The 26,306-nt window shown below is 50.3% G+C and overlaps 1 protein-coding gene across 2 annotated transcripts in view; it reads right to left on the reverse strand.

Annotated features, from left to right (window-relative positions):
* DIS3L2 (DIS3 like 3'-5' exoribonuclease 2) overlaps window positions 1-26,306 on the reverse strand; it is a 294,286-nt gene that overhangs the window by 49,529 nt on the left and 218,451 nt on the right. For both annotated transcript variants that reach the window (XR_012779398.1, XM_075530268.1), the window contains exons 12-13: window positions 19,313-19,420; window positions 7,062-7,295 (exon numbers count right to left, since the gene is read on the reverse strand). Coding sequence is in view for 1 of the 2 variants with exons in the window: in XM_075530268.1 (XP_075386383.1) it covers window positions 7,062-7,295; window positions 19,313-19,420 (342 nt within the window). In the remaining variant the exon portion in view is untranslated. The remainder of the gene's footprint in view (window positions 1-7,061; window positions 7,296-19,312; window positions 19,421-26,306) is intronic.

Raw genomic sequence — 26,306 nt, forward strand, 5'->3', positions numbered from 1 at the left:
GGAAAACTAGCCACCACTGCAAATGCTTGGAAAAGGATCACATTTGGATAGAGTGGGAGGGACCATGGGGAGCAGAAATCAAAATCATAATAAAAGACCAGGCTGGCCAGAGATGGCGGCACCCCTCGTCCTGCAGACCTGGAACTGAACTCCCTCCTGTGACTCAACTTTCAGGCCAACACTGGCAGGTCTCCAAGGGCAACATGGGCTACCTGTTGGATGGTTAACCAGAACGACAGGCCACCCTGAGGGAGAAAGATGCTGCCTTCTCCTCCCACAGACGTAGTCTTGGAAGCCCACAGGGCAAGCTCTCCTCTAGACTACGGGAGAGCTTAGTCGGAATCCCTCCATGGCAGTGAGATTGGCTTGTACAGCACCAGGGCGGTGTGGGCTCCTTTGGAATCATCAACCCGCTGAGACGCAAAAGGCAGCATGTACCCGAGGACCAAGTTCATGAGGCTTGGGAAAGGGAGCAGTGGACGCAGGAGCCACAGGGAGGCTGCAGTGCTGTTACACTGTGGGGATAGCACCTGGCACTGGTGCGCGCACTGCAGGGCGGCGTGACAGAGCAGCCAGTGAGCATGCCCCTGAGTGAGCGCTCTGGGTGGGGCGGGAGATCTGGAGCAGGAAGGTTGGTGGTTCCCACTCAGCAGAAGCAAGAGCTGGCGATCTACTGCTGTGAAGGTGATTAGAACTCAATCCAAACTCACTGCTGCCCAGGGTGGTCTCGATCCTCCAGCACCGAGTGACATGGACCCTTGGGGTTTCCAAGGCTGTTCTCCTGATGAGTGGCTGGTGAGCTTGAGCTAAGTACTGGACCATCAGGGTGCTCCTCATCAGGACCACGTCCTAGAAAGCCCAGGGGAGCAGCTTCACTCTGTCACGTGATGCCCCTCAGAGCCAGAGCTGGTGGGGGGCACTCAGCAACACTCCCCGGAGGCCACCTGAGAGCTGACATGACTGCCCAGATGCCCACTAATCAGGCGCTGGGTTCTTCTTTTCTGCTTGCATTTTTTTGTTGAAACCAGGTGGTTTCAGTACTGGGACAAAAATAAAATAATTTTCTTGTGGGGCATATATGTCCCGTGAAGTTTTTGGTGCGGGGTGGGGGTGGTTGTTTGGATGAGGCCTCCTTCTTTGTGCTCATGCAGTATGGCAGCATGCACTGAAAGTGGGCTAAGGGTTTCCCACTAAACCCAAGAGGTGGAAAGTGGGTGCTATATGTCCCACTGGTCACCAAAAGGTAATTAGAGTCTCTGTTCCTTGATTCAGCAAACAGGCACACACCCACGGTTCTCCCTTCATGATCCTGAAGGTCACCACGGCAATCTGATTCCTTGGATAGATGGCACGGCTGGCTGAGCAGATTGAACCCTGGAGTCCGTGAGGTGACTGGACTCTACTGAGACAGAGTCCGTTGCATGGAGGAGAGCCTAGCAACACCCTGCAGCATGCAGATGCTCAACGTGAGGACTGGAAGCACTGGCTGATGAAGGTCGAGGGCGCAGCCTTTGGACAGATGAAGAAAACCAGAATCCTCACACTGCACCAAGAGGTCACATCACCGATGGAGAAAAGGTAGACGTTGTAAAGGATTTTGTTTTGCTTGGATCCACAATCAATGATCATGGAAGCTGCAAGACTTCAAACGACCAGTTGCATTAGGTAAATCTGTAGCGCACGACCTCTTTAGAGCACTGAAAAGCAAGGATGTTACTCTGAGGACTCAGGTGCCCCTGCTGATCCAAACATGGTGTTTTCAGTGGCCTCATTTGCATGTGAAGGTGGACACTGAATAAAGAAGACTGAGGGAGAGTCCATGCATTTTTGGGTTGTGGCGCTGGAGAGAACCCTGGAGGCACCACGGACCACTAAAGGGACGAACACGTGTGTCTTGGACACAGCATGGCCAGAAGTGCTCTTCAGAGGCCAGGTGGTGAGACTCCGGATATGTGGTCAGGAGAACTCAGTCCGTAGAGAAGGACGTTGTGCTTCGTAAAGTAGCTCTCCCTGCCTTCGAGTCCATGCTGATTCACAGCAACTTCCTGTGGGCTCTGAGACTGTGACTGTTTCCCAGAATAGAAAATCCAGTCTTTCTGCGTTGGAACTGCTGGTGGTTTTGAACTGCCAACCATGCAGATCACACAGCCCAACGTGTAACCACTACACCACCAGGCTCCACTGGTAAAGAGGAGGGAAAGTGACGAGGAGGAAGGCCCTCAAGGAGCCAGAGTGACAGAGTGGCTACACCAATGGGCCCGAACAAGGCACAAAGGCGAGGACAGCGCAGGGCTGGGCAGGTTGAGGCTGCCACGGGGGAAGCGACTCGACGGGACGGCACACAGCCAGGGGCACAGAGAACTGGGGCAGACAAAGCGCCCGAGAGCAACTCCAGATGAACATGCCCGAAGGGAGGAGGGTGAGCGCCAGAAGTCTGAGAACGAACGTGGGGATGTCCGCATGGGGCCGGGCAGCTGACTCCTGCACAATCTCCCCAGCGGGCTTCCCTGGCACTTCTCCCTCGAGAGTGGGAACCACTGAAACCGGCTCCAAGGAGGCAGATTCATTATTCTCAAACCTTAATTAACTGGAACCTAATTAGGACTTTTAAAGACCACCCCTGGGCCCCCCAAGAAAACTTTTCCCTCTTAAGTCAGCATGGGGTAAATGGAGGTACTTTTACAAAGAGCTATCTGGGTTTCCTGCATGTAAGCAAATCACTGAGACTTCTGGAACTCGGGCTTGCTAGATTGAAAACGGAGTGGGCCGAGGCAATGCTACCTAGCATCGTTTTCAACAGCAGAGTGCTAATTCTAAGACATGCTGGCAGAGCACAACGGCCAGCAGTCGGGCTCACTCCTGACTTTTTCTACACCTCTCTCTTGACGAGGAGCCCTGGTGGAGGAGCGGTTACGGTTTGGGCTGCTAGGCACAAGCAGTTTGAAACTACCAGTCACTCACTTCCAAGGAGAACGATAGAGCTTTCTACTCCTGTCAAGGGTAACAGTCTCAGAAACCCACTGGGGAAGTTCTACCCTGTCTGATAGGGTCGCTATGAGTCAGAATTGCCTTGATGGCAGAGAGTTTAAATAATTCATTGTGTCTATTTCATTGCTTCTTCATCTTTAGAAGAATCTGTAAAGCAACCTAAGCACATAATTCTTCTTGAACTTCCTGGTCTCTCTACTTTTACACAGCTGCCTGACCCTATAGCAGGGTTCCCTGGTGGCACAATGGTGCAAACACTGGGCTGCTAGCCCAGGAGAGGTTGGTGTTTCAAGACCACCAGCCACTCCTTGGGAGAAAGATGAGGCTGTCTTCTCCTATAAAGATGTATAGCCCCAGAAACCCTGCACAGGCTGGTTTCCTACACCAGATTTAAAAAATAGTTTTATTGGCATATCCTTCACTTATCAGACAATTTAATCGTGTAATCACATCAAGAAGAATTGTGTAATCATCTCTGCAGTCTATTTCAGAACATTTTCTTCTCATGCTCATTGCTATTAGCTCCCCATCCCCTGCCAGGCCCCTAGGCAATTATTGGTCCAGTTACCGTCTCTATAGCTCTGTCTTGGATTTCATATACAGAAAATCATGCCAAACCAACACAATCATACAAAACCATACAATGCAAACGAATCAAAACACTCAACAACAATGACGAGGCTAACCACAGAAAAACCTCAATCAAAGAGAAACGGAAGGTATCAAGAACCGAAACAACTCTAAAATGGGTCCAAAGGGAGATCAAATGGTAGGGCTCCCATTTTAAACTAGCTCCACCTGCCGTCATTGACTTGACCATGCTTTCCGTAACAGTAGCAAGGCTGTGCACATTCCTCAACTACGGGCAGAGGGGGTTCCTAGAGATGGAATTCATGTCACCCACAGCCTTCCGCAACCCAGACGGTCACAGTTGAAGCTCTGGCCCCATTCCCTTCTTCAGACTGGGTCACACAGGCTGGTGTGGTGCTTCTTCCCTGTGGACTCAGTTGACACCTACTTTAGAAAACAAGCCTTTCAGACCCCAGATGCTATACTTTCTGATCGCCGGGCACCATCTGGTTTCTTCACCACACTTTGACACAGCAGATTTTTAACTTTGTTTTCACAGAAAAGGACAGCTTCCCTTTTTAAGCTCTGGCGTCATTAGTCCACCTAGTGTCAATCACAATGACAATGCAACACAGCTGGCACAGGCAGGCTGGGGAGTGAGTGTGATCGACCCTGGGCACGAGTATGAGAAGGCGTCCAAAAATTCATAGAAAAATGAAATTAAAAGATTTAAGAAATGTCTACGAACCTTTGATGCCCCCTGGCATGTCATGAAGCAGGGCAGTGAGCTCTTAATATGGCCCTTCAATCCCTTCCTGGCCTGAATCCCCCACGCTGATTCAGTGGGGCCATGCAAATAAGTCCTACAGAACCCTAACGTGAGCACTGGCCAGTTGTGCTGTAGAGCTAGGCTTAAAGGGAGCCAATCCCACAAGTGGAGAGGGGTATCTCACTTCCACCAAGAAAGAAAAGCAGGGAGCTGTGAGTGCTTTGTGACCTGGGCACCAGTGCTGAGAGCCAACTAGACCCAGGAGCCAGAGAGAGTGAAGTGACGGGAGGTGGCAAGAGCGACAACAGCGACGGCGGCAGCACAAGTTGGCAGGAACAAGACCAGTTTGAGGTGGCTGCCGGGGGCTTGCCAACCCACGGAGTTGTAACATTTGTCTGAGAAGGACCCAGCAGGGCCCAGTGACAGAGGGCAAGAAGCTGGTGTCCTGATCAAGAACTGGCTCCTACGCTGTTCCTTATCCTGAGTTGTACCCTGTTACTCTTCCAATGAAGTACTTAGTTGTCAGTACGACGCATGAGCCTTGTGAGACATTACAGTGAATCATGGAACCCACAGAAGGGCAGGAGTGTGCCGAGAAGAGCTGATGTTAGGATGGAGGGCCTGCAGTTTGGAAAAGAGGGATGTCTGGACTCACTGAACCTGCATTTCACAGGGACCAGCTCTGTGCTAGCCCTAGAACATAAATTACTCACCTGCGTCGTCACTTCTAGACTTTAGAGCTGGGCTCCTCAAGCTTTTTAAACAGGGGGCCAGTTCACTGTCCCTCAGACCCACTGGAGGACTGAACTACAGTTTTAAAAAAACTATGAACAAATTCCTGTGCATACTGCACATATCTTATTTTGAAGTAAAAAAAATGGGGGGAAAAACACCCTATGGGCCAGATAAATGTCCTTGGTGGGCCGCATGTGGCCCACGGGCCATAGTTTGAAGCCGCCTGCTTTAGAGACCAGGCTGAACCCTGGCTGGCCTGGCTCTGAGCCATACAGGAAGTATGCAGAAGGTGGCTGGGGAGGCTCAATGAGCCAGAGAGGGCGCCATCAGCAGCCAATTAGTAGTTAAGGTCCCAAGAATCCGCTCAGGGAGGCGGTGTGGCCAGAGTACGGTGAGGGTGGCAGAGACCTGGGTAGTACTAACCCTAACGGGCTGCCCCGAGCAAGAGCTTCTGCAAAGGCCTGTGTGGAGACACACGGAGAGAGGCAGACAACACCAAAAGAGAAGTCCAGTGACATCCTGACATCCTGTCAGGGCATCCTGACAACCAGTAGGCTGCAGGTGAGGATGAACGGAGGGCTACTTCCCGGCCCCCAGATTATCATGAAGGTGGGGATGAGCTGCTGGGTACTCCTAGGCCTTGCTGACCTCCATAGTAGGGAGGGAGCTGTATGAGGACAGGACTGCTCAGAACACCTACCTGCCCTGGGGCTGCTGAGGACCCTGAGCTGGGGAAGAATCTAGCCCTGCACTTGCAGTGCAGCATTTTGTGAAAGCTGGTCTCTGCAGGGAGCGCAAGGGGAAGCATCCTGGAGAGAGAAGCACCCTGCCGTCCTGCTGCCCACCTCATCTGCATCACAGACAGGGATCCGGCCACCCTTCCACCACCCTCCAACCCCCACCTGTGAAACCAGGGAAGCTGAGGCGGCTCTTGGGATTTGGGTAAGACATAAAAGAGAAAATCACCCCACCCCACAACACAGACACAGGCTCCAGCCTATACTCTAATGAGGAAATAATGAGGAAATTCAAATAATGAGGAAATTCATAGATCCTAAAACCACCAACTCTCGGCCAAGGAATCCCGATCCAAGTCATGTGACAGCTGCCTGGCAAGGCTGTCAGCTACCCTCCTGGGACACTGGTTTCTCCAGGAGCCAACGTCCTCCAGCTGCCTGAGTCCTCTGCCCCTTATGAAGAAGGCATCTAAGGGGCTTCCAAAAGTTCATGGAGAAATTCTATTCTCTTTTCATTCCATTTCCCCCGAACTTTTGGAAGCCCGCTTGGACCTCATTTTACTGTGCTTCACACAAACAGGGGCCCTTTCCTCCTGGACATATGGCCGGCTTGTGCCAGCCCTGTGCTGAGCACGTCCATGTGGGCACCATGTTGCCAACAGCGCGTGCTCTGTCCTTGCTGTGCGTCACATTTTGATTATTCTCGAAACATTCAAAAATTTTTGGTCTCACACTTAATAGATGACGGTATAATGTCATCATCATTTCCCTGTCCTGGGAAACAGATTCACGTAACTTGCTTAATTGCAGCGGTCTGGAAGTCAACCCACAATATTTTGCCTGTGCTCATCTGAAATCAGAAAGCAAATGATTCTTTTTGGAGACAAGCAATAGGAAAGCAGAAGAACTTCTTTTGTTTTTCAAGCCTCAGGATCAAGCTGCTTTCTTAACTTCCTGGTACCACCTGCATCCAGCAGGGCCCTGAGGTGCAGCCCCGCAGGGAGAACCCATGCCAGGAGCCACCTCAACAGGGAAGGGCCAATGGCATTTTGGCTCCAGAGTCGCCCAGACATTCCTTTTGTTGGCCTTGGCTCACCTTAGGCCCAGGGTGCTGTGGAGTTGGAAGGTGGGTGGGGTTTGTACTGGACAACCTTGGAGAAGCCCATTTCAGTGCAGTGACGGGGAAAGCAGAGGAAGGCTGGGCTGCGTCTCACCACAAAGGGGCCACACTGTTAGCTGCACCCAGAAGGGCAGTGACTGACCTGGTCCAGGCGCAGCGCGCCGCCCACAAAGCGCTGTCTGCGTAGCTCCCTTGCGATGCTGTGGAGATTCAAGACAGCCTGGTGCACCTCCTGGCTCGTGTGCTCTTGGGAGATGGGGGGCAGCGTCTCCTTGGGGACAGGCTGGGTGGGGCTTTCGATCATACTCTGTGCATGCTCGTAGCTCAGCTTCGTGCAAGAGCAGATGACAGTCCGGCCAAACCATTCGTCCAGGATCTGCAAGAACAGATGGACCGAGAGGAGGTCAGGAGGAGGCATCCCTGGTCCTCCGTTCCTTGGACCATTCATCCAAACACAGTTATGAGTCATTTACTGAGCTAATTCACCCACGTGTAAAAAGATGAATTGGCATACTTCTGTGACAGGTTTTATGTATGTAGTATATATCTAATCTGTCACTTAAGTTTCTCATCTATATACACACATACATATACACACACACATACATGTATAAAAGAGAGAGAGAGAGAACAACCACAGAGTAACTGTTGCGGCTGCTTCTGTGGAACCAAAGTCTTCATGGGACTCAGTTCCTTGGCTTGGAAGTTTGCGGTCATGATGCATAACATAATTTCAAATTATCATGGACCCCCAAATCTCTGAGGCCACGGAGGGTGGGTGCAGACTGGAGACGACTGCCCTGAGGTCATCTTTGAGCCCCAGCCCCAGCCCCCCGAGACCAAGGAAGAGCTTAGCAGAGCTGGTACAGCGGGTCTACTCTTCTGAGAGCACGGTCTCTCCGAGGGATCCAACGGGCAACGGCATCTTGAGAGCTCAGACTCGGTAGCGGAGGGCCGGTGAGGGCCTGTGAGGCATGGAGGATGGGCTCGGTGAGGGGAGGGGTGAGAACGGTGCCACTCTGAAGAACGCAGTCGGCAGTACGGAATCGTACGTGCAGACATGATTGCACCAGTGTGTGTTTGGCTGCATGTGTTCTTGACAACTGGAGGGGAAGGGAGGCTGAAGAGTGTGGGTCGCCCCCCACTGGGAGCCTGAGGGGTGACATTGTGAGCCGTGGTGGATGGAGGTCCCTGACTAGGACACCGGGCATGGGGAGAAGGAACGGGACTCGACGCCTGGACAGTGGAGAACCCCGGAGGGTACTTCAGTACTCTGGGCACAGGTAAGGCCAGCAAGGGTCAGGCCTGGCACACCGCAGCCTGCGGGGCCTTCTCCTTAGTTTGGGGAGGGTGTGCGTGTGAGCAACACTAGCAGAAAGAAAGAGAGATCAATGTCAAAGCTGTGGGGATGGCGATCAATCGATTGTGGGCGGGTCACAGGAAGCAGGTGGCAGGTAGAGGTGTGGGGCCTAAAGAGAAAATCAGCTCTAGCTTGTTCTACTGTGGGGGTGCATACAAGCCCTCCCCAAGGGCTTCTCAAGCCTCAGTTCTATGGCATCTTAGGCTGACTGTGCACTGCTGGGTGTTGACGAGTATCCAGGAGATGCCAGCGCCCCCTTCCTTACAGACAGACAACCAAAGAGTATCTCGAAGACACTGTCAAATGACACCTGGGGGGGGGGTACTGATCTACCCCAGTGGGCTCCAGGAGCCCCAACCAGCCATTTCCATGATAAGCATGTTACCTCCTGTGCCCGTGCAAATACTGTAGTGTGATTTGGCCCCCAAGCCGATCCATTTTATAGGCCTGTTGTTTTGACACTCTGCCACCCCCCCAGTACAAAGCCCCTCCCCGGGTTGTCACTGCCCTTCTTTCTTCCCCTTCCCCCTCTGAGGTCGGGTTTGGAGCAAGTGCTCCCACTTGTGTTTCCTTTGGGGAGAACGCTCTTCCCGGCTACTGCTGTTCACTTGATGGGCCTACTCTTTGGCTGAAAGGTGACAGGGGCGGGGGGGGGGGGGGTGAGGGAGTGTTCAGGTCTAGGTTTAAAGTTGTCTAAGGGACGGAGTCTCAGAAGATCCAGCCGTCTCTGTCAGACCAGTAAGTCTGGGTTGGTTTTTTAAAAAATAATCTTGAGTTTCCTTCCTTATTTTGCTCCTACTCTGTCCAGGACCTGTGACCATGCTCCTGACCAGCGGAGTAGGCTGTGCGTCCCGGGCACCCTCTCATTCTGGTCTCAGGTTAGTGGTGGCAGTATTCCAAGTGGTCTGCTCCTCCTCTGGATGAACTGGTCCCTCGAGTCTTAGTGTTTCTTCACATCTTGTTCTTCCTTATTAGAAGAGGCCAACAGTTGTTCTCTTAGATGGCCACCTGTAAGCTTTTAAGACCCCGGTCTTGACTCGCCAAAGTGGGATGTAAAACACTGTCTTTTTGGGTGTATCAATGACTTAAGAAAACAGACACTGAAAGGTGTGGGGACATCCTGCACAGGAGGTGCTGGGAAGAGGGCCAGATGGGACATGAGCAGAGCGGCGGAGCTGGTGCCTGGGAGCGCGCTGGGCTGACGGTGCGAGCGGCACCACTGGCCACAGCAGTTTAGGGAGGACAGGCTGAGCAAGAGCAAAGCCCTGCCCTTCACTGTCATTGCTTAACAAGGAGCAAGAAGCATTTGAAAGACGCGAGGTCAGAGCCGGCACTGCCCACAAGCCACAATGACCACTGTCCCGGCCTCCAAGCTTCGCTCTACAACAACCCCTTCAGGTGGGGATTTTCATACTGGCTTCTCTGGAGGAAACCTGGGTGCAGAGAGAGGTCAAGCAACTCCCCAAAGACAGAGCAAGACAGTGACACACAGCCAGGCAGTGAACCCAGGCAGCCTGGCCAGTCTGAACTCACTCTTGACCAGGAGTGCAGGTCAACTACTAGTGGATGTCAGAGAGGATAGGAAAGACAGCACCCTTGGCTCTCGGCAGGTGTGACTGATGAGCTGCAGGAAGGCTGCTTCTATGTGAAAACATGGGGCTTGCGGGGAGGGGGCAGCGGAGGAAAGTTTGGGAATACGGAGGGATGCGTTTCCCAGTCCATGTTCTAAGAACAGCTTGGAGGTGCTCACACTGGGCCTCTCTACGCAACCAAAGCTTCCATCAGCTGTGGGGGCCCCACTCGCAGTTCAAACAGTGCTGCTGTCTCCATACCCCACGATGTACCAACGCCGGCGAGGCAGGGGGCAGCTGACGTTGCAGCAGGGAGGATGGGGTGTGTCTGCAAGGTGAAGGGAAAGCCAGTGCAGTGCAGAAGGCAAAGAGAAGATGTCCGCACACCAAGGACTAGGAGGAGGTGGTACATGCAGAGAGAGGGAAGGACAGCGGGAAGGGAGGGCAGGCAGTGGGTGATGCCACTCCCACCCTGCCATTGAGGGGAAGAGGGAAGCTGAGTGCAGGCCTGGGCAGCCAGCCGAGGACCTGGGGCAGGTGGGAAAGCTCTGTGGAAACTGAGTCCCGGGCAGGAACAGCCGAGGTGCTCAGTGCAGAGGGAGATGCAGGTAGCATGGCCTTGTCATGGGCTTGGGGACACAGCCTTGCTTCCTTTTCACCAAGATGCCTCAAAGGGGCCCTCTGGAGGGTCCTCAGTGCTCCCTGCCAGGCCTCCAAGTGGCACGGCTCCTACCCTGGAGGGCCCTCTGCTTGCCTCCCTGCAAAGGGCCGATGCTCTTCAAATGGCAACAGCAGGGACAGCCTGAGGCAGTTTCAATGACTCCCATCGCATCCAGTGTGCACAGCCTGAGTCCGAGTCGAGAGTCTATAATAATGGCAGACTGGATTTTTCTTTAAAAAAAAAAAAAATCCTGAGACAGCAGCTTCCAGATTATTCCAAGAAGCACCACTATTAAGGAAAAACAAACAAACAAACAAAACATTTAGACTCCTATCGACCCAACAGGACAGGAATGGTTCCCCAGGATTTCTCAGACAGTAGACCTTTATGGGAGCCAACGGCCTCAGCTTTCTCCCATCAAATGGTGGGTGGGTTTGAACTGACGGCCCTTCCCCAAACCCAAGGGATCCCAATATGGCTCAAGCTCTCGAGTGTGGCGCTCTCCACAGTCACGTGTGTAAGAGTTGAATGCAAATGAAACTGGTGAGGACAGAGACGGAACTTTGCAGGCGTCCCAGGACATGCAGGTCTCCAGAGGAGTACCCCATGCGCCGGGCCAGGGCGCAGACCCTTCTCTGCCATCCCGTTCCCTGAAAGCACCTCCAAAAGGAGCCTGTCCAGCCAAGACCGAGTCATTCCTGCGGCCACATGCTTCCCCTGCAGCGGTCACTTTTCTCCGTCACGTTGTGCACCCAGGCCGCCCCCGACCCTCCTCCAGTGTGGCCACATCCTGCCTGACAGTCGGTCTGTGGAGCTCCGGGGGAGCGTTTGTCTCCCTCCACTTGCCCACCTTCTTGGCAGGTGGGTTAGCAGCTCTCTGCAGGGTCCAGAGGGAGGGAGGCCTGGTTCCCAGGGAAGTACCCTCTTTCCCTTGAGGGATGGTACTATCTCCACACACGGGCCAGGAAGACCCGGATCCTGGAACGGGGCACTTGTTACGCGTCCAATGAGAGCTCTGCATGTTCTCTCCCGAAACTGCACACCGAGTGCCATGCACCCTCGGCAAGTCCATGCGTCCTGGCTCCAAACAGACTTGTCGCTGCCTCCCTCTGAGAGCAGGGCCCAGCCCTGGACGGGGCCTCTCTGCACCTAGCGGGGTTGGACACTTGGCCCCGGGAATTCAGAAGGAGGAGCCGCTCACTCCTTATTCTCCGAGGTCGGTACCAGCGCATGCTGGCTTGCCCCTTACCAGACTTGTTGGGCATGGGGCCCCCAAACTGCTGGCCACCTCGGACCTGCAGGACCCTCTGCCTCCGTCAGCCTGGGCACGTCTTCCCTCGGGAACCCCTCTGCCCTCAGGTGATGGGGGCACCATCCAGTTGGAGGGTTTGGGGAGGCTGCATAGTTTCTCGTCACTCTGCTACCCTGAATGCCCCACCCGCCTTTTTAAAAAAAAAGTTAAATGTGAGGGGGCTGGGCTCTGAGGAACCATGGAGGCCTTCCTGGCAGAGGGCTGGGCAGCAGAACTCTCCTGTGCTGATACCAGCCAGACGGCTGCCTGACCCACGGGTAAGCAAGACTGAGGGCAGGAGAGCTAGGGAGAGGCAGCCCTAGATGGAAGGGGCTCTGAGAGCAGCCAGCCTCAGGCCTCTCTGGACTGGACACCTCACTAATGTCCAGCCTGGAGGCTGTGTTTCCATCAACGCCCGTCCATAAGCGGGCCCAGTGGCGGAAGACAAAGGACAGAGAGTGTTTCATGGAAACAGTGACAGAGCCCCGAGGAGATCCACAAACAAAGCCTTCAAAGAGAAGGCCTCGTTCCCTCCCTCCCTCCCTCCTCAGCTTCGTCACAGCCTTGGGCCTCTCTGTGCCTACACTCAGGCACGTCTGCTGCACAGTCCTGGAGACTGTGGGCTAGCTAGGACACCGGTGAGCACCACCGGGAGGCCAAACTGCTGGAGGAACTCCTGGTTAGAGAAGGAGGCCTGCTTTCTGATCCAAGCCTGATTCAGTCGATGGTCCTGGTGCTTTACTGCGAAGGGGTCCCAGTTGATTCAGACACCCCCCACGCCCCCACCCCGTCTTCAAGCACACCTTCGAGGGAGGCACTATGAAGCCCTCTTACAGGTGAGGAAGGAGGCCGTCATCAGAAGTCACACTTGAGTACATGCAGAGGTGGCCTCGGGCCCAGTTCTGTGGCTGAAAGACTGGGTATGGGTCAACACCCGTTCCTGAGTCTACGCTTCCGCTGGAGGTCAGACGACAGACAGGCAGATGACGACCTGGCGCAGGGTGCAGTCTGCCACACACACGGAGCAGCCTCCCCTATTTTCCAGACAAAGTGGGGAGGAGAAGGCCCAGTTCTGGTCAACGTCTTTTGGAATGTCTGCTCTAGAAACCATCCACGCCTCCTTAGGGAGTCTCTGACTCAGAAAACTGCTCATTTGCGACCAGTAATTAGATGCAAAGTCACGTCTGCAGCCCTCTGGCCTTCAAAAACCGTACTTACTGAGGAGAGGAAGCGTCCTGAAAAGGGCCTGAAGCATTCCTGAAAGCGGCCACTCGGCTAGGACTCCTAGCCACGGATGGGGGCACAACTGTCACGGGGTGGGGGCGGGCACGCTGAAAAGCAAGCTGTGTGACATGAAGAAAGTGCCCGAGAAAGAACTGGGCAGAAAGCAGAGGAGCTGCTGGAAAGCTAAGGCGGATGACAGCATCTCTGTGGTCCAGGCTGGCTCACAGGAAGGGCCAGAGACATGGTGCTTCTAGGAAACACAGTCAGCAGAGGCATGGGTGGCTAGGGGTGTGGCTGGGGGCTCTGAAGGTGCTCAGAAGCTTCTGGACACTTTTCTACCAAGACCAAGGGAGGTGCAGGCTTCTACCTAAAAAAACACAGCAAGATGAAGGACTAAGGCCCTGGAGTACTATAACAGCATTTACACTAAGAGCCTGCAGCCTAGAGCCAGCTCCCTCTTCTGTTGGGGGCAGTCTGTGGGGTGGTAGAAATGGCCAATGGGCTTCACTGCCAGCCAGGAGGCGGAAGCTTGAGTTCACCCCGAAGGACCTGGAAACTGTGTCACTGGAGCCCCTTGGAGCCCAGTTTGCACCCCACACATGTGGGGGCACCAGGAGGCAGAACTGACTTCCAAGAGGGCGAGGCTGTGTAGAGGCCCGAGCCTCCGAGGTCTCTGCAGGGACGTCCCTGGTGAGGGCCAGAGGAGGGGCTCGGGCAGTCAGGCTCAGTGTATCTGTCCAAGGTACGTGTAGAGAAGCTTCCTGACGGGCTGTTTGCCCAGGAGAGGCCTCCACCGAGTAGCCTGTGCTCTTCCGTTCTCTTCTGAGGCCAGGGGGCCGGCACCACCACTGCCATTGGAGCAGTCACCTGGCACCTTCCTCTCTTGACCTGCTGACAATCACCAGAGAGGATTCTGGGGAAATTTCTATTATCCTAAGGCTCTGCTTTGGAGCTGTTGCCTGCCCGCCCTGTGCCCTGGGAGTTGCCTGAGCAGGATTTCCACCACGGAGTCTGAGGACGACACCTGGCCCTCCAGCTGAAGCCACAAGTGACACAGTCCTGCTCACCAGCCTCGCCGGCTCCACCAGAGCGCCCCGCTTGCTGTTCACTCTGCACAGACTCCCCTGTGGGGCGGATGGGATGCCAAGCTAGGAGAGGTGCAGCAGGGCAAAGGAGCCAGACGACCCGGACTCCAATGTGCAGTCTTTCTTTTCTAATGCTCAGTTCTCATAACGGACTCTGCCGGCCAGAGAACGACAGGACACATGCCCACAGCGCGACAAGGAATGGGCAGAAACTCGACGGCGGGTGGCAAAGGCCCAAGGAATTGGGCCTCTCCAGAAGCTCATGAGGTCAGGCAACCTTTAGGGGCTCTGGGAGAGGAGGTCACAGCACAGCAGACACAGAAAAGCAGAGAGCTCAGGGACACAGAAAAGCCAACTTCTCCCACGTAAGGAGAAAGATGCTCCAGGAGATGAGGAGGGAGTCCAGGGCCGACAAGACAGATGTGTTTCCAGCAGAGAAGTTGGGGGTGGGGAGAACAGAAAGAGATTTCCATTCTAAAGGCCTTTTCCATTTCATTTCTGAATGAGGCGAGTTGGAGAAGCAGAGGGATAATATCTCTCATGACCTAGCCGGCTCCTCCTCTGACTGCTGGGGAGAGCCAAGATGAAGCAAGCAGGGTAGAAGCAAGAAGAACAGTGAGGGTCATGGTGTCAGGCCAGGTCAAAGACAGTGGTGGCTTGGGCCAGGGCGGTGAGGACAAGGGGGCCGATTCTGGATGCCTTGGGAGGGCAGCGCTGAGATGTTACTTGGGCGGGGGGAGTGGGGAGGCTGGCTGTGTGGTGTAAGAGGAAGGCCTCATAGTTTTTGGCCACACAGACTTCAGATCCTTCTGGATCATCAGTTCAGACTCTTACTACCCTTTCCTCCTGCTTTTCTGGCTGCTTCCCTGACCTGACCTCACCTCACCTTTTGTCCCCAAATGCCCTGCCTCACCACACGTAAGCCAGGCTTTCATGTCTTGAGCAAGACTCATCTCTTACAGGTCTGCATGTTGACCTCTCTCTTCATGAATCCTGACTATAGGTAAGATGTCACCACATCCCAGGACAAACTCACCAGGTCTACCTCCCAGCCGGTCTCTGAATCTGAGTAGAGACCTGGTGCTTGGACCGTCACAGAAAGAGGAGTATAGTTAAAGGATCTGGCCTGACTCTGTCTCTCATCCAAATCCTTGGACTTCCCACTTGGCTTGGTTTGTATTGGAAGCCTGACATCCTTTCCTGGACCCTGTGCCTACCTCACACCTGTTCTCCAGGCCCCTCATGCCAGGAGGCTTGGTCACTAGACCTGCTCCAATAGAAACCCTAAAGGCCAGCTGAGTTTTCAGAGTTGGCTCCTTTCTGATGCTGCTTTGGTGACCCTTATATTTTAGGAGCTCATTAGACCAGGCCCCTCTTTATTGCTCGGGTCTGACCCTGGCAGGGATTATTCAGACTCAAAATTCTTTTCTGTTGACTCAGATAGTTTTCTTCTGTGGGCAGCATCTTAGTTGAACACTTACAAAAATAAGCATGTGTAAAAATATAAAAGTAATAAGTATTTTAAAAGATGTTAGAAAATACAAAAAAATTACTCACAGTCTCACTACCCAACTACAACCACTGTTGGCATTTTGTCTCCATTCATTTGTTCCCCCATGCCTGCTCTCACTAGCCCAGAACAAACGTGCTGGCAAACTCTCTCTACAATTCCTTGAAGGAAAAAAAAAAATCAGATAATGTTTGCCTCTTTGTTCTTAAGAACTGGTTATCAGTTATTTAAGAAGGGTAGAGACCAAATACAATAGGTGTGACAAGTTGTTTGTCGCTGCTTCTGTACACGCCTAGGCAGCGCTGGGAAGTTGCAACAGGCCTGAGGAGGTGGGAGCATTCACGGCCTGCCTTTGGAGAGGGTCATTGCCCAATCCAGATGGCATGCTCCACATCTCTTCGGTGCCAGCTCGTTTGTTTTCTGGATGCTCTCCCTCTTTCTTGATTTACTCTCTCCCTCGCTTTGGTAGCTTCCCGAGGAAAGGTATCTAGAGGTAACTTTTTTTAGACCTTGCATGTATGTCAGAGATGTCTTTTTCCACCCTCATCTCTTATGGATAGCTTAGCTGGGTATGGAATTGTAGCACGAAATCAGTGTCTGTAAGAAATCAGAAAGCGTTGCTTCGTGGTCATCTGGCTTCTAGGTATGCTATAGAAAGTCTGAGTTTATGTTGACCTCTGGTCTGTTGTACACGACCACTTCCCTCCTTTTAAGGAGGTGATGGGATCAGCTCCCTTTGTCGTTAGTGTTCTGAAATTTTATGCTGGTACGTCTATGCCTGGGCTCGGCAGTAGACTTTTTGGGAAAGTCATATCCTCTAGTACTTGGGTATTTTCTTGAATTATTTTGTTAATCATGTCTTTTCCTTTGCTTTCATTGCTCCCCAATGGCTGCCCATAATAGGCTGGTCCTCGCATTTCCTTATCTCTTATGGGGACAATTCTTCAATTTTATCTTCTAATCGGAATTTTGAATTTTCTTCATTCTTTTGACCATCGTTTTAATTTCTGAGAGTTCTCTTTTGTTCTCTCAATGTTTCTTTCTTTTTTTTTTTGCAGGAACACAAATTTCTCTTGATTCCCTACTACAAATGTTAGTGTCAACAGTGACATATTGCCACCAGCTCTTATCCACATGTCTGTCTGCTCAGATCTGCTTCAGGTCTTCTGCTCTAGACTGCTGTCTTTTATGTGTTACACCACCAGCACTGGCCTCACTGGCCTGGAGTGGCTGGTTTCAGGAATGCCCTCCCAGGAGTCCTGAGCACAGAAAGCACACTGACAACAGCACAGATGTCTGGACTCAACCAGGAGCCTCACAAAACTACTTGCACTGAGTGAACATGCTTAACAAAGTCACAAGAAACCAGATTTCAAAAAACTAAAATAGGAAAAGAAACATTTATTTTAAGGGAAAAAAATCCAAAATTATTTGCTAAAAAAACTCTGCATTTTTGTGATTACATTTATTGGATGGGTGGGATAAAAATTAAAATGTCATTTAGTTTACAGTGGCAAACCAACTTATTTCAGGAAAGGATGAATCGTTGGTTACACCTGAGTATCAAAGTTTACGTAGGCTTCTCTTCAGAATACAGCCTCCATTCAAGAGGCTCCTCTCTGCCCTCTGAACAGATTCTGGGTTTCAGCCAACCCTGAGCAGAGGGGCAACTAGCACATAACCGTCACCCCGCACAAAGAGCATTGGAATACTCCGTTTCGTTGATTTATATATCTCTTCATACGTATCTTCACCAGTATCTATAGTAGTTACAGTTTCTTCCACATCTCCCAGGGTCATCTTCCTCGAAGCTCTCAGTCACTGTGCATTTTCATATAACCGCGCTCATCCAGGCTGAGCCTGATGAGAACCAGAGGCTCCTCTACTGTGTCGGTAGTTTGTTGCTGGTCCACATTGTCGCCATGTTTCCAGTGTTTCTTTTTGAAAGCATCCATTCCCATGACACACAGACTCTTTCCCACTCTCTCTTCCTGGTACTCCACTGAAACATCTCTCTCCGTGTCTAAATGCTGACTTTCTCTCTCCGTAGCATCATGGCAGGGAATTACATCTGAGCTGCGGATTGGGAAATTCTTGAGGTTATTTCAGTCTTTCTTCTTCACTACCCAGACTCCTCTGAGAAAATTTCCCATCCTCTGTCTCAAGAGGACAGGCCTGGCCTCCAGAATCCTGAGGCTGATTGAGAAAAGCAAGCTGGGAATCTTCACAATTAGTTTGTAAACTTCCACCCAAGTTTGCTTGACCAACTGCTTTGTTTGGTGTCCAGAGAGGAAATTTCTGGTCTTCTGCTGAGTTAGGACAAAAGCAATCTTGTTAAAGACGCTTTTATTCAATATGTTTGTTAGCTTCATCTTCATCTGCCCCTCCCTAACCTTTCAGAGTTGCCTGGTGCTGTCAACTTGTGGATTTCTCTTAGGGTTCTGCTGTGTGAATTGAGCTGTTTCTTGGCTTTCTTCACCACTGGCGCAGGATCTAGCTTTCTCAGGGCTGCTCAGTCAGTTACCACTCATCCATCTGCTTCCCCGTTTCCAAAATTTTGTTGCTGTTGTCTCCTCTCCCATTCTCTTTGTCCTTGTGGGTTTATGCCTTTAAAAAAATCTCTTTGCTGTTGTTTTAGTGAGGTTTTGGGAGGGAATGAAAGTGAATGTGGGTATTCAATCCTCCACCTTTATGTGGAACCTCTTTATAATTAAATATCTTCTGAAACTTGTATTTAATAGTACAGTATAAACACTCCCCATGTTCTCACGTGGTCTCTGTAAGCAGTCTCAGTAATTGCCTAACGTTCCGTGGAGGAGCCACCACACTGGACTTCACCATAAGCCTACTTTTCATGCACAAAGTTGTTTCTGTTTGGGGGTAGATGGCTCAATGTTCTTGGGGCCGTTTACCCTATTTGTTCCTTGCATCTAGGAAGCTGACACATGTTCACTGACAGGCTTCTCCCCTCTGTTCTTGGTCCATGGTTTCAGTCACCCTGAACTTTGATTAAGACATAACCTGGCAAATTCATCTTCAAACTCTATGGCTCTACTGCACAAAAAGGTAGCATTTATTTCTCTAAAATGTCTCTTTTCTCATGACAATTCAGAGGAACCCGAACACTTGTAAATCGTCTGTGACTGGTATTTGAGACTCTCCATAGTTTTATTCTATCTCATCCACCTAAGGTTGCCACCCTTTCCCCAAACGGTCCTCCTTCTGTCTTCGCCAACCCACGGTTACACTGACTTAGGCCCAGCTTCCTCCACAGGGTCTCCCTCATGTTACTCTCGATCATTTTCCCTTCACACAACAACATACAAGAAGCACCTGGCTTCTAATTGCTTAGCTAAGTCTTGCCTTCTAAGGCACACTCTTCTCTCTGTTGGCTGGCCCTTAACTCCCTCCTTCTACCATCAAGAGCACCCTGTCCCTGCCATCAAGCCAATTTCCAACTCCCAGCAGCTCCTGAGGACAGAGTAGAACTGGCCTCCTCTGTGTTTTCGAGCCTGCTGTGTACCTTTATGGGAGCAGACAGTCTCACATTTCTTCCACCGAGTGGCTGGTGGGTTTGAACGGCCTACTTTACCGGTAGCAGCCCGATGCCTAACCCACAGTGCCACCAGGGGCTCCTCACGGGATTCCAAGCTATACTTCCTTGTGGAACAGAATGGTGGGAAGGTGTTACCTTGCCTTCCGGAGTCAGTGTCCAGATCACAGAGAAGGTCAGCTTGTCTGTCATGGGGTTGAGGCTGCACAGATCTTCACACAGCAGCCTGGGAAGCATGGGTACCACCTGCGAAGAGAGCACAGTCCGTGAGCAGCGCGCTCCGCTGGCCAGAGCTTTCAAAGCAGCCCCGCAGGCGTGTGAGGGTGAAGGGCGTCCTTTTCCTCAAAGACCGCACAAAGACTGCACACACGAGCTTCTACTGCCCACGGCCCTCCGCAGTCAAATGGAAAGGTGAGCTGGAAGAGTGAGGCGAGCTTGCCAGAGGAGTATGACACACATGCCAGCAATGAGAAGGAAGTCTGCTTTATGATCTACTACAACTGAAGCCCCAGGCTCCAGAGCAACTGTGTGCTTTTGGGTATAGCCATTCCAGTTGAACTTCATCCATGAGCTAGAACCCCAGGGGTGAACTTGGACTCCGTTTCCCTTTAGTAATCTCTATGGCCTCCAATGCTTTAGTCAACGGCATACTTACCTTAATTAAAACAAGTCTTTAACTTATTTCCAAATGATGTCTTACAGCCAGTCTAGGATATTACGTGACCTGCTTTCTCTGAAATTCGAGAGGGAAAATGCGTCTCTCTCCTTGCATCTCGTGAAGGCACTTCAAACTCTCCTCCTTCTACCTTTACGCAGGTTCCTTTGCCCATTTACTGGGTTACCACCTGTCCCTCCCGCAAACAGAAAATGCCCGCCTTCACATCTTTTATTCAACACTTCTGCTGTGAGCCCTGCCAGGCGGTACTAGGGCATGGCTGACATGTGACCCAGCGTTAACTGCCTGACAAGTACCCGGGAAGTAGGAGTCTATGCTGCACTCAAGGAAAATTCAGTCACTCGTTTAATAGCAGAAACGTAACCAGCCCTAGTGGTTTCTTATTCTGTGTGAAATGTCTAAACGAGTCCCTGCTTTGGTCTGGAAAAGTACATTCTTGAACTCATGGCTCACAGCAGTGACAAAAATGTTTAATTGTATGGCATGGCCTGCATTGCTCTGAAGAATGCCATTATTATTTTTTATACCTACGTACTGCAGACAGGTTGCCAGGAGAGACTAGGCCCTGGAGACAGACATCATGCTTGGGTAAAGCTGAGGAACAGTGAAAAAGAGGAAGAAGGCCCACACTGCGAGGGATGGACCCAGTGGCTGCAACACTAGGTTCAAACGGAAGGGCACTTAAGAGGGTGGCGCAGGGCGGGTGGAGTTCTGTCCACTGTCCACTGGGTCACTGTGGGTGGAACCTAGCAGCAGCAGCAACAACAATGATGCAAAACCCAATGACTACTTTAAAACTGGTGGTTAACAGCTTTACCCAACTACTTTGCAAGTGATCTTTCTGTTACTGCAGATAAGACTTGTTTGCTCATTTAGTATTGCACTGAAATGTGACCTCATCTCAGGAAAACTTCTGGAGCTAATGGAGGAATTTAACAAAGGTGCAGAGGAACAAACAAAAACCAGCAGTGAGAAACCTGAAAGGGAAATTAGAGAAACAATTCCATTCACATCAACATCTCAGAGACAAAGGACCTAGGACTAAATCTAAACGGGGTTGGGCATGCAGGACTCACATAATAAAACCTGTAAAACATCACTGGAAGGGGTTAAAGATTATTTAAGTAAACAGAACCATGTTCCATGTTCATGGCTTGAAAGACTTGATATTGTCAAGATGTTAGTACTACCCAAAGTAAACTATAAATTCAGTACCCTTATCAAAATTCCAACCGCCTCCTTATAGAGATAGAAAATCCAGTCCTCAATTTGATTTGGAATGACAAGAGCCCAGAATGGCTGAAACAATATCGAAATCAAAGAGCAAAGTCGGAGGGCTCACAATCCTACAGTCACATCAAAACTGCATAACAACAGAGACTCACATGACAGAAACGAACTAAACCCACACATCTGCTTTTCGATAAGGGTGTTAAGTTCATTCGATATGGTCAACAGAGTCTCCCTTTCATAATCGGGGCCAGGAAAATACAACTCCCACATTTGTAAAAATGAAATGGGATTCATGGCCCATACTGTACATAATACCAAGTTAGAACTGGACCAAGGACCTGAACCGGGCAAACAAAATCCTTAGAAGAACAAGTAGGGGCGACATTGTGGGTCGAGCCTTCAGCAATGGGCTAACAAATCGGACTGCCAGAGCACAATCAGTAAGTGGCGCATCATCACAATTTAAAACTCTTGTTCACTTCAAGATTCTACCAAAAAGTGAAAAGGCCATGGAAGTAATAGTAATTTACAATTTATCATGGGTCCATGAGGGTTGGAGGGAGGAAAAAATTGAGGAGCTGATACCAAGGGCTGAAGTAGAAAGAAAATGTTTTGAAAAGGATGGTGGCAACATATAGACAAATGTGCTTGGCACAATGGATGTGTGGATTGTTATAAGAGCCCCCAATATAATGATTTTTTTAAAAAAGGCCCACTGTGAGAATATCTTCAGAGAGAACTTCAAAAAGTGTGTGGAAAAATCCCCTTATCTTTTCATTTAGTTTTCCATGAACTGTTTGGAACCTCCTCATCCATCTGATGCTCTTTAATAGCCAGTGTACAGAAAACTCTAAGAGCGTAACCACAAAAGGCCAAACCATCTGGCCATCAGATGGGCAAAGACTTGAGTAGGCATGGCACCAAAGAAGACAGTCAAACAGCCACCAAACACCAGAGAGCCTCAACCAGAAAGTACCAAATGTTGGTGAGGATGGGGGGGGGGAGCAATGCAAAATGGTATGGGGATGGAAAACAGAGCCCACAAAATGATGACCCAGTAGTCACACTTCTAGGTAGGTTTCTCACAGCCTTGAGTCAGAGACTCAGAAGGGGACCGGTACACCAAGCTCATTGTAGCACCATTCACACAGCCAGGGGTGGAAGCGACTTAACTACAGATGGACACGCACTGGGCACTGTGTAGTCAACAGGGGAAATGAAGGCTGGACACGGCGCATGAAGGCGCTATGCTGAATAAAACACAGCCCATGCAAAAGGGCGAGGGTGACCTCACTTGAGGCAAGTGTCCACAGAGCAACGTTTACCAGTGGTCACCAGGGATGTGGTGTGCATGCGGGGGGTGGGGGTGGGGGTGGGGGGGGAACAAAGGGCAACAGTGATGGGGAAAAAACGCAGTAAGGGTGGTACTGTATTGCCAATTATTGTCATGGCTGTTGATAAGCTGTACACCTGTAACAAACTGAATCAGCAAAACTTGTATGATAAGATACATTGACAACCACTACCACCACCACCACAGAGTAGCTGCTGGGGCTTCTTGCTGTTTGGTGCCTTCCAGTCGGCTGACTCAGGGCCACCCTGTGCACAACGGAACAGAACACCCCCGTCCTCGCCACCTTCACAACTGTTCTTATGATGGAGCCCACTGTCGCTGCCACAGTGTCCACCCAGCTTGTCGAGGACCTCCCTCCTTCTCACAGTCCCTCTACTTTACCAAGCAGGATGTCCTTCTTGCTTAGAATCCCAATCGATTCGCATGGAAGTAGCACTCACAAATCAACAACGCACTGCATTGGGGGACTCTGCTACACAAGACGTCTTCTAAAGTGTTGGAAAGCAAAGATGTTACTTGATGACTCAGGGTTCACCTGACCCAAACCATGGTGTTTTCAATTACCTCATATTCAGGTGAAAGTTGGACACGGAATAAGGAAGACCGAAGAAGAATCGATACATTTGAATTGCGGTGCTGGCAAAGAATACGCTAAGTACCATGGGCCGCCAAAAGAACACACAGCCTGTCTTAGAATAAGAACAGCAGAGTGCCCCTCAGAGGCAAGGATGGGGAGACTTCTCCTTGCATACTTTGGACATGTGGTCAGGAGAGGGCAATCCCTGGAGAAGGACAGCATGCATGAGGCTACTTACACACAACCAAATACCTCAAGGAGATGGTTTCCTGGTGAGGAAGTTTAGGGACATGGTTACCTGGGACCATCCATCCCAGCTCACTGGTCTCTCAATGTATTCAGTGTTTCGAGTCTACCTCTCACAATGTTCACTGTGTAGTGTCTGGGGTCTGAAAAGCTCTACAGTGCCCCCCCCGAGGCACAGCTGGTCTATCCCCTGTTGCTCACCTGGAGCAAGAGGGGAGGAAGGAAAGTCAGGAACCAGAGGAGGACACAGAGCGTGCAGCTCATTCCTTCCTTTGTGAGGAAACCAGAACTGGATGGTGGCCAGCTATCAGTACTTCACATGTTGACCAAAGAATTCCCAGAAAGCTCTTGATCAAAAGGGGGAAGATGTAGGACAGATGTAGGAAGATGTAGAATATTCATGGACTTCATGCACTCTGGAGCCATGGATGTTGGATCTCAGAATTTTCACCCTGAAATTGCCTTTAGACTTTATGCCAAAAATATCCCCCAAGTATGAGCCTCCAATAAAATGATTTAAAAGACAACAAATAAACAAACAAAAAACATCACCCAAGACATCTTAAAATCACCTACAAGGAAAGACATGAAGTTTAGGGCCTCGGAGTTTCTGTGAACCAGGGAAGGCCAATTCAGAAAAGGAGGGTGAGAATGGTCATGCAACCCCAGAGCATCATTGAATTTACATGCAGAAACTACCAAATTGGCGTGTGTTCACTGTTTAGATATATATTTTCAATAGCAACAACCGAGTCAAGAAGAATTGATTTAAACACCATACTTGAGTATAAGTTGACTGGAATATCAGCCGAGGCACCTAGTTTTACCATAAAAACTGCATACAAAATGTAAAGATATCCCTGCTCAGAGCAGCCAATGCATAGAGGACCATATGGCCAGCCCCACTATGAGACATGACAGCCCTCACTGACCCATAGCCCTATGGGGGACAACACCGGGGAGAGTGCGGGAATTGCACCCGATCTGACCCCACCACCCCGAGGTAAAACACTAAGGGCGTGCAACACACCAGCAAGGGGAGCAGAGCAACAAAGTCTTGAGGGAGTACCAAAAACAGACTTTGGGGCAAGGGCATCGCACCCCATCAGACTCTACTGGAAAACACTCCTAAAGGTCAAAAAACAGACCTTGAACTATTTACAGGCTTTTCTTTTTTTGTCATTGGTTTGCTGTTGTTATTTTGTTGCTTTGTTTTGCTCTGTCTTGTTTTTTGTGAATATTATTATCTCTGCAGGTCTATCTATATAAGATAGATGGGATAAACAATCTGGAGAAAACAATGGGACCAATGGTTCTGGGGGGACATGGGAGAGGGGGAGGCAGGAGAAAAGAAGTGGGTCTTAACAAACCCAGGGACAAGGGAACAACAACCGATCCAAAATTGGTGGTGAGGAGGGTACATAGGAGGCCTGGTAGGGCTTGATCAAGGACAATGTAACCGAGAGGAATTACTGAAACCCAAATGAAGACTGAGCATGATAGCTGGACAAGAAGAAAGTAAAAGGAAATAGAGGAAAGAACTAGGAGGCAAAGGGCATTTAGAGAGGCCTAAATACAGATATGTACATATGCAAATATGTTTATATATGACAATGGGGAAATAAATATATGAGAATATACATCTATATTATTCTATGTGCATATATTTATAGGTTTAGTATTAAGGTAGCAGATGGACATTGGGCCTCTACTCAAGTACTCCCTCAATGCAAGAACACTTTGTTTTATTAAACTGGCATTCCATGATGCTCACCTTCTTGATACAATCACTGAAGACAAAGCAGGTGCATATGCAAATGTGGTAAAGAAAGCTGATGTACCCAGCTATAAAAAAATATAGTGTCTAGGGTCTTACAGGCTGGAAGACAAACAAGCGGCCATCTAGCTGAGAGGCAACAGAGCTCACATGGAAGAAGCACACCAGCCTGTGTGATCACGAGGTGTCAATGGGATCAGGTAGCAGACATCAAAGAACAAAAAAATCATATCATTGTGAATGAGGGGGAGTGTGGAGTGGAGACCCAAAGCCCATGTGTAGGCAACAGAAGGGTTGTGGGGAGGAGACGAGCCAGTCAGGGTGCAGTATAGCACCGATGAAACATACTACTTTCCTCTAGTTCTTTAAGGCTCCCCCCCTCCCACCGACTATCATGATCCCGATTCTACCTTACAATCTGGCTAGACCAGAAAATGTACAGTGGTACAGATAAGAGCTGGAAACAAAGGGAATCCAGGACAGATAAACTCCTTAGAACCAGTAATGAGAGGAGGGGAAGGAGGAGGAGGAACCAATCATAAGGATCTACATATAACCCCTTCCCTAAGGGATGGACAACAGAAAAGTGGGTGAAGGGAGACGTTGGACAGTGTAAGACATGACAAAATAATAATAATTTATAATTTATCCAGAGTTCGTAAAAAATATTAAAAAAAAAAGAGTTCGTGAGGGAAGGGGGCCGGGAAGTGAGACAAATGATCTGATACCAAGGGCTCAAGTAGAAAGCAAATGTTTTGAGAATGATGATGGCAACAAGTGTACAAACGTGCTTGACACAATGGATGTGTGTATGGATTGTGATGAGTTGTACGAGCCCCCAATAAAATGATTTAAAAAATAAAATTTAAAATGTGCTGAAAAACTTGGCTCATAAACAAGTACACATGGTAGCTAACACCCTATGAGTATGCTGAGGGCTTTATAAAACAGACTAGCTTCATGTCCTTTGGGACAAACAAACATTCTGTACAGAATGGAGACAGTTTTAACACTTTACTGACTCACGGTGGACCGAATATATAGATTTCATATAATTCCAGCTTTTGGTCAACGTCACATTTGCTGGGTGTGCATTCTTGGATAACTGTCCACCGTCCAGTGGCAGCAGACTACTCATCCAGCACGCTTGTCTAGTGGAATCGGCTCTGGGCTCGATAGCTTCACAGCAAGTATCATGGTAGTATCTCCTTCCGAATCATGAAGCTGAGCATCGGAGAGCAAGACAGCATGCCTGACTTTCTGCTTCAG

The sequence above is a fragment of the Tenrec ecaudatus genome, chromosome 13 (assembly GCF_050624435.1).
Source record: "Tenrec ecaudatus isolate mTenEca1 chromosome 13, mTenEca1.hap1, whole genome shotgun sequence".
Lineage (NCBI taxonomy): Eukaryota > Metazoa > Chordata > Mammalia > Afrosoricida > Tenrecidae > Tenrec > Tenrec ecaudatus.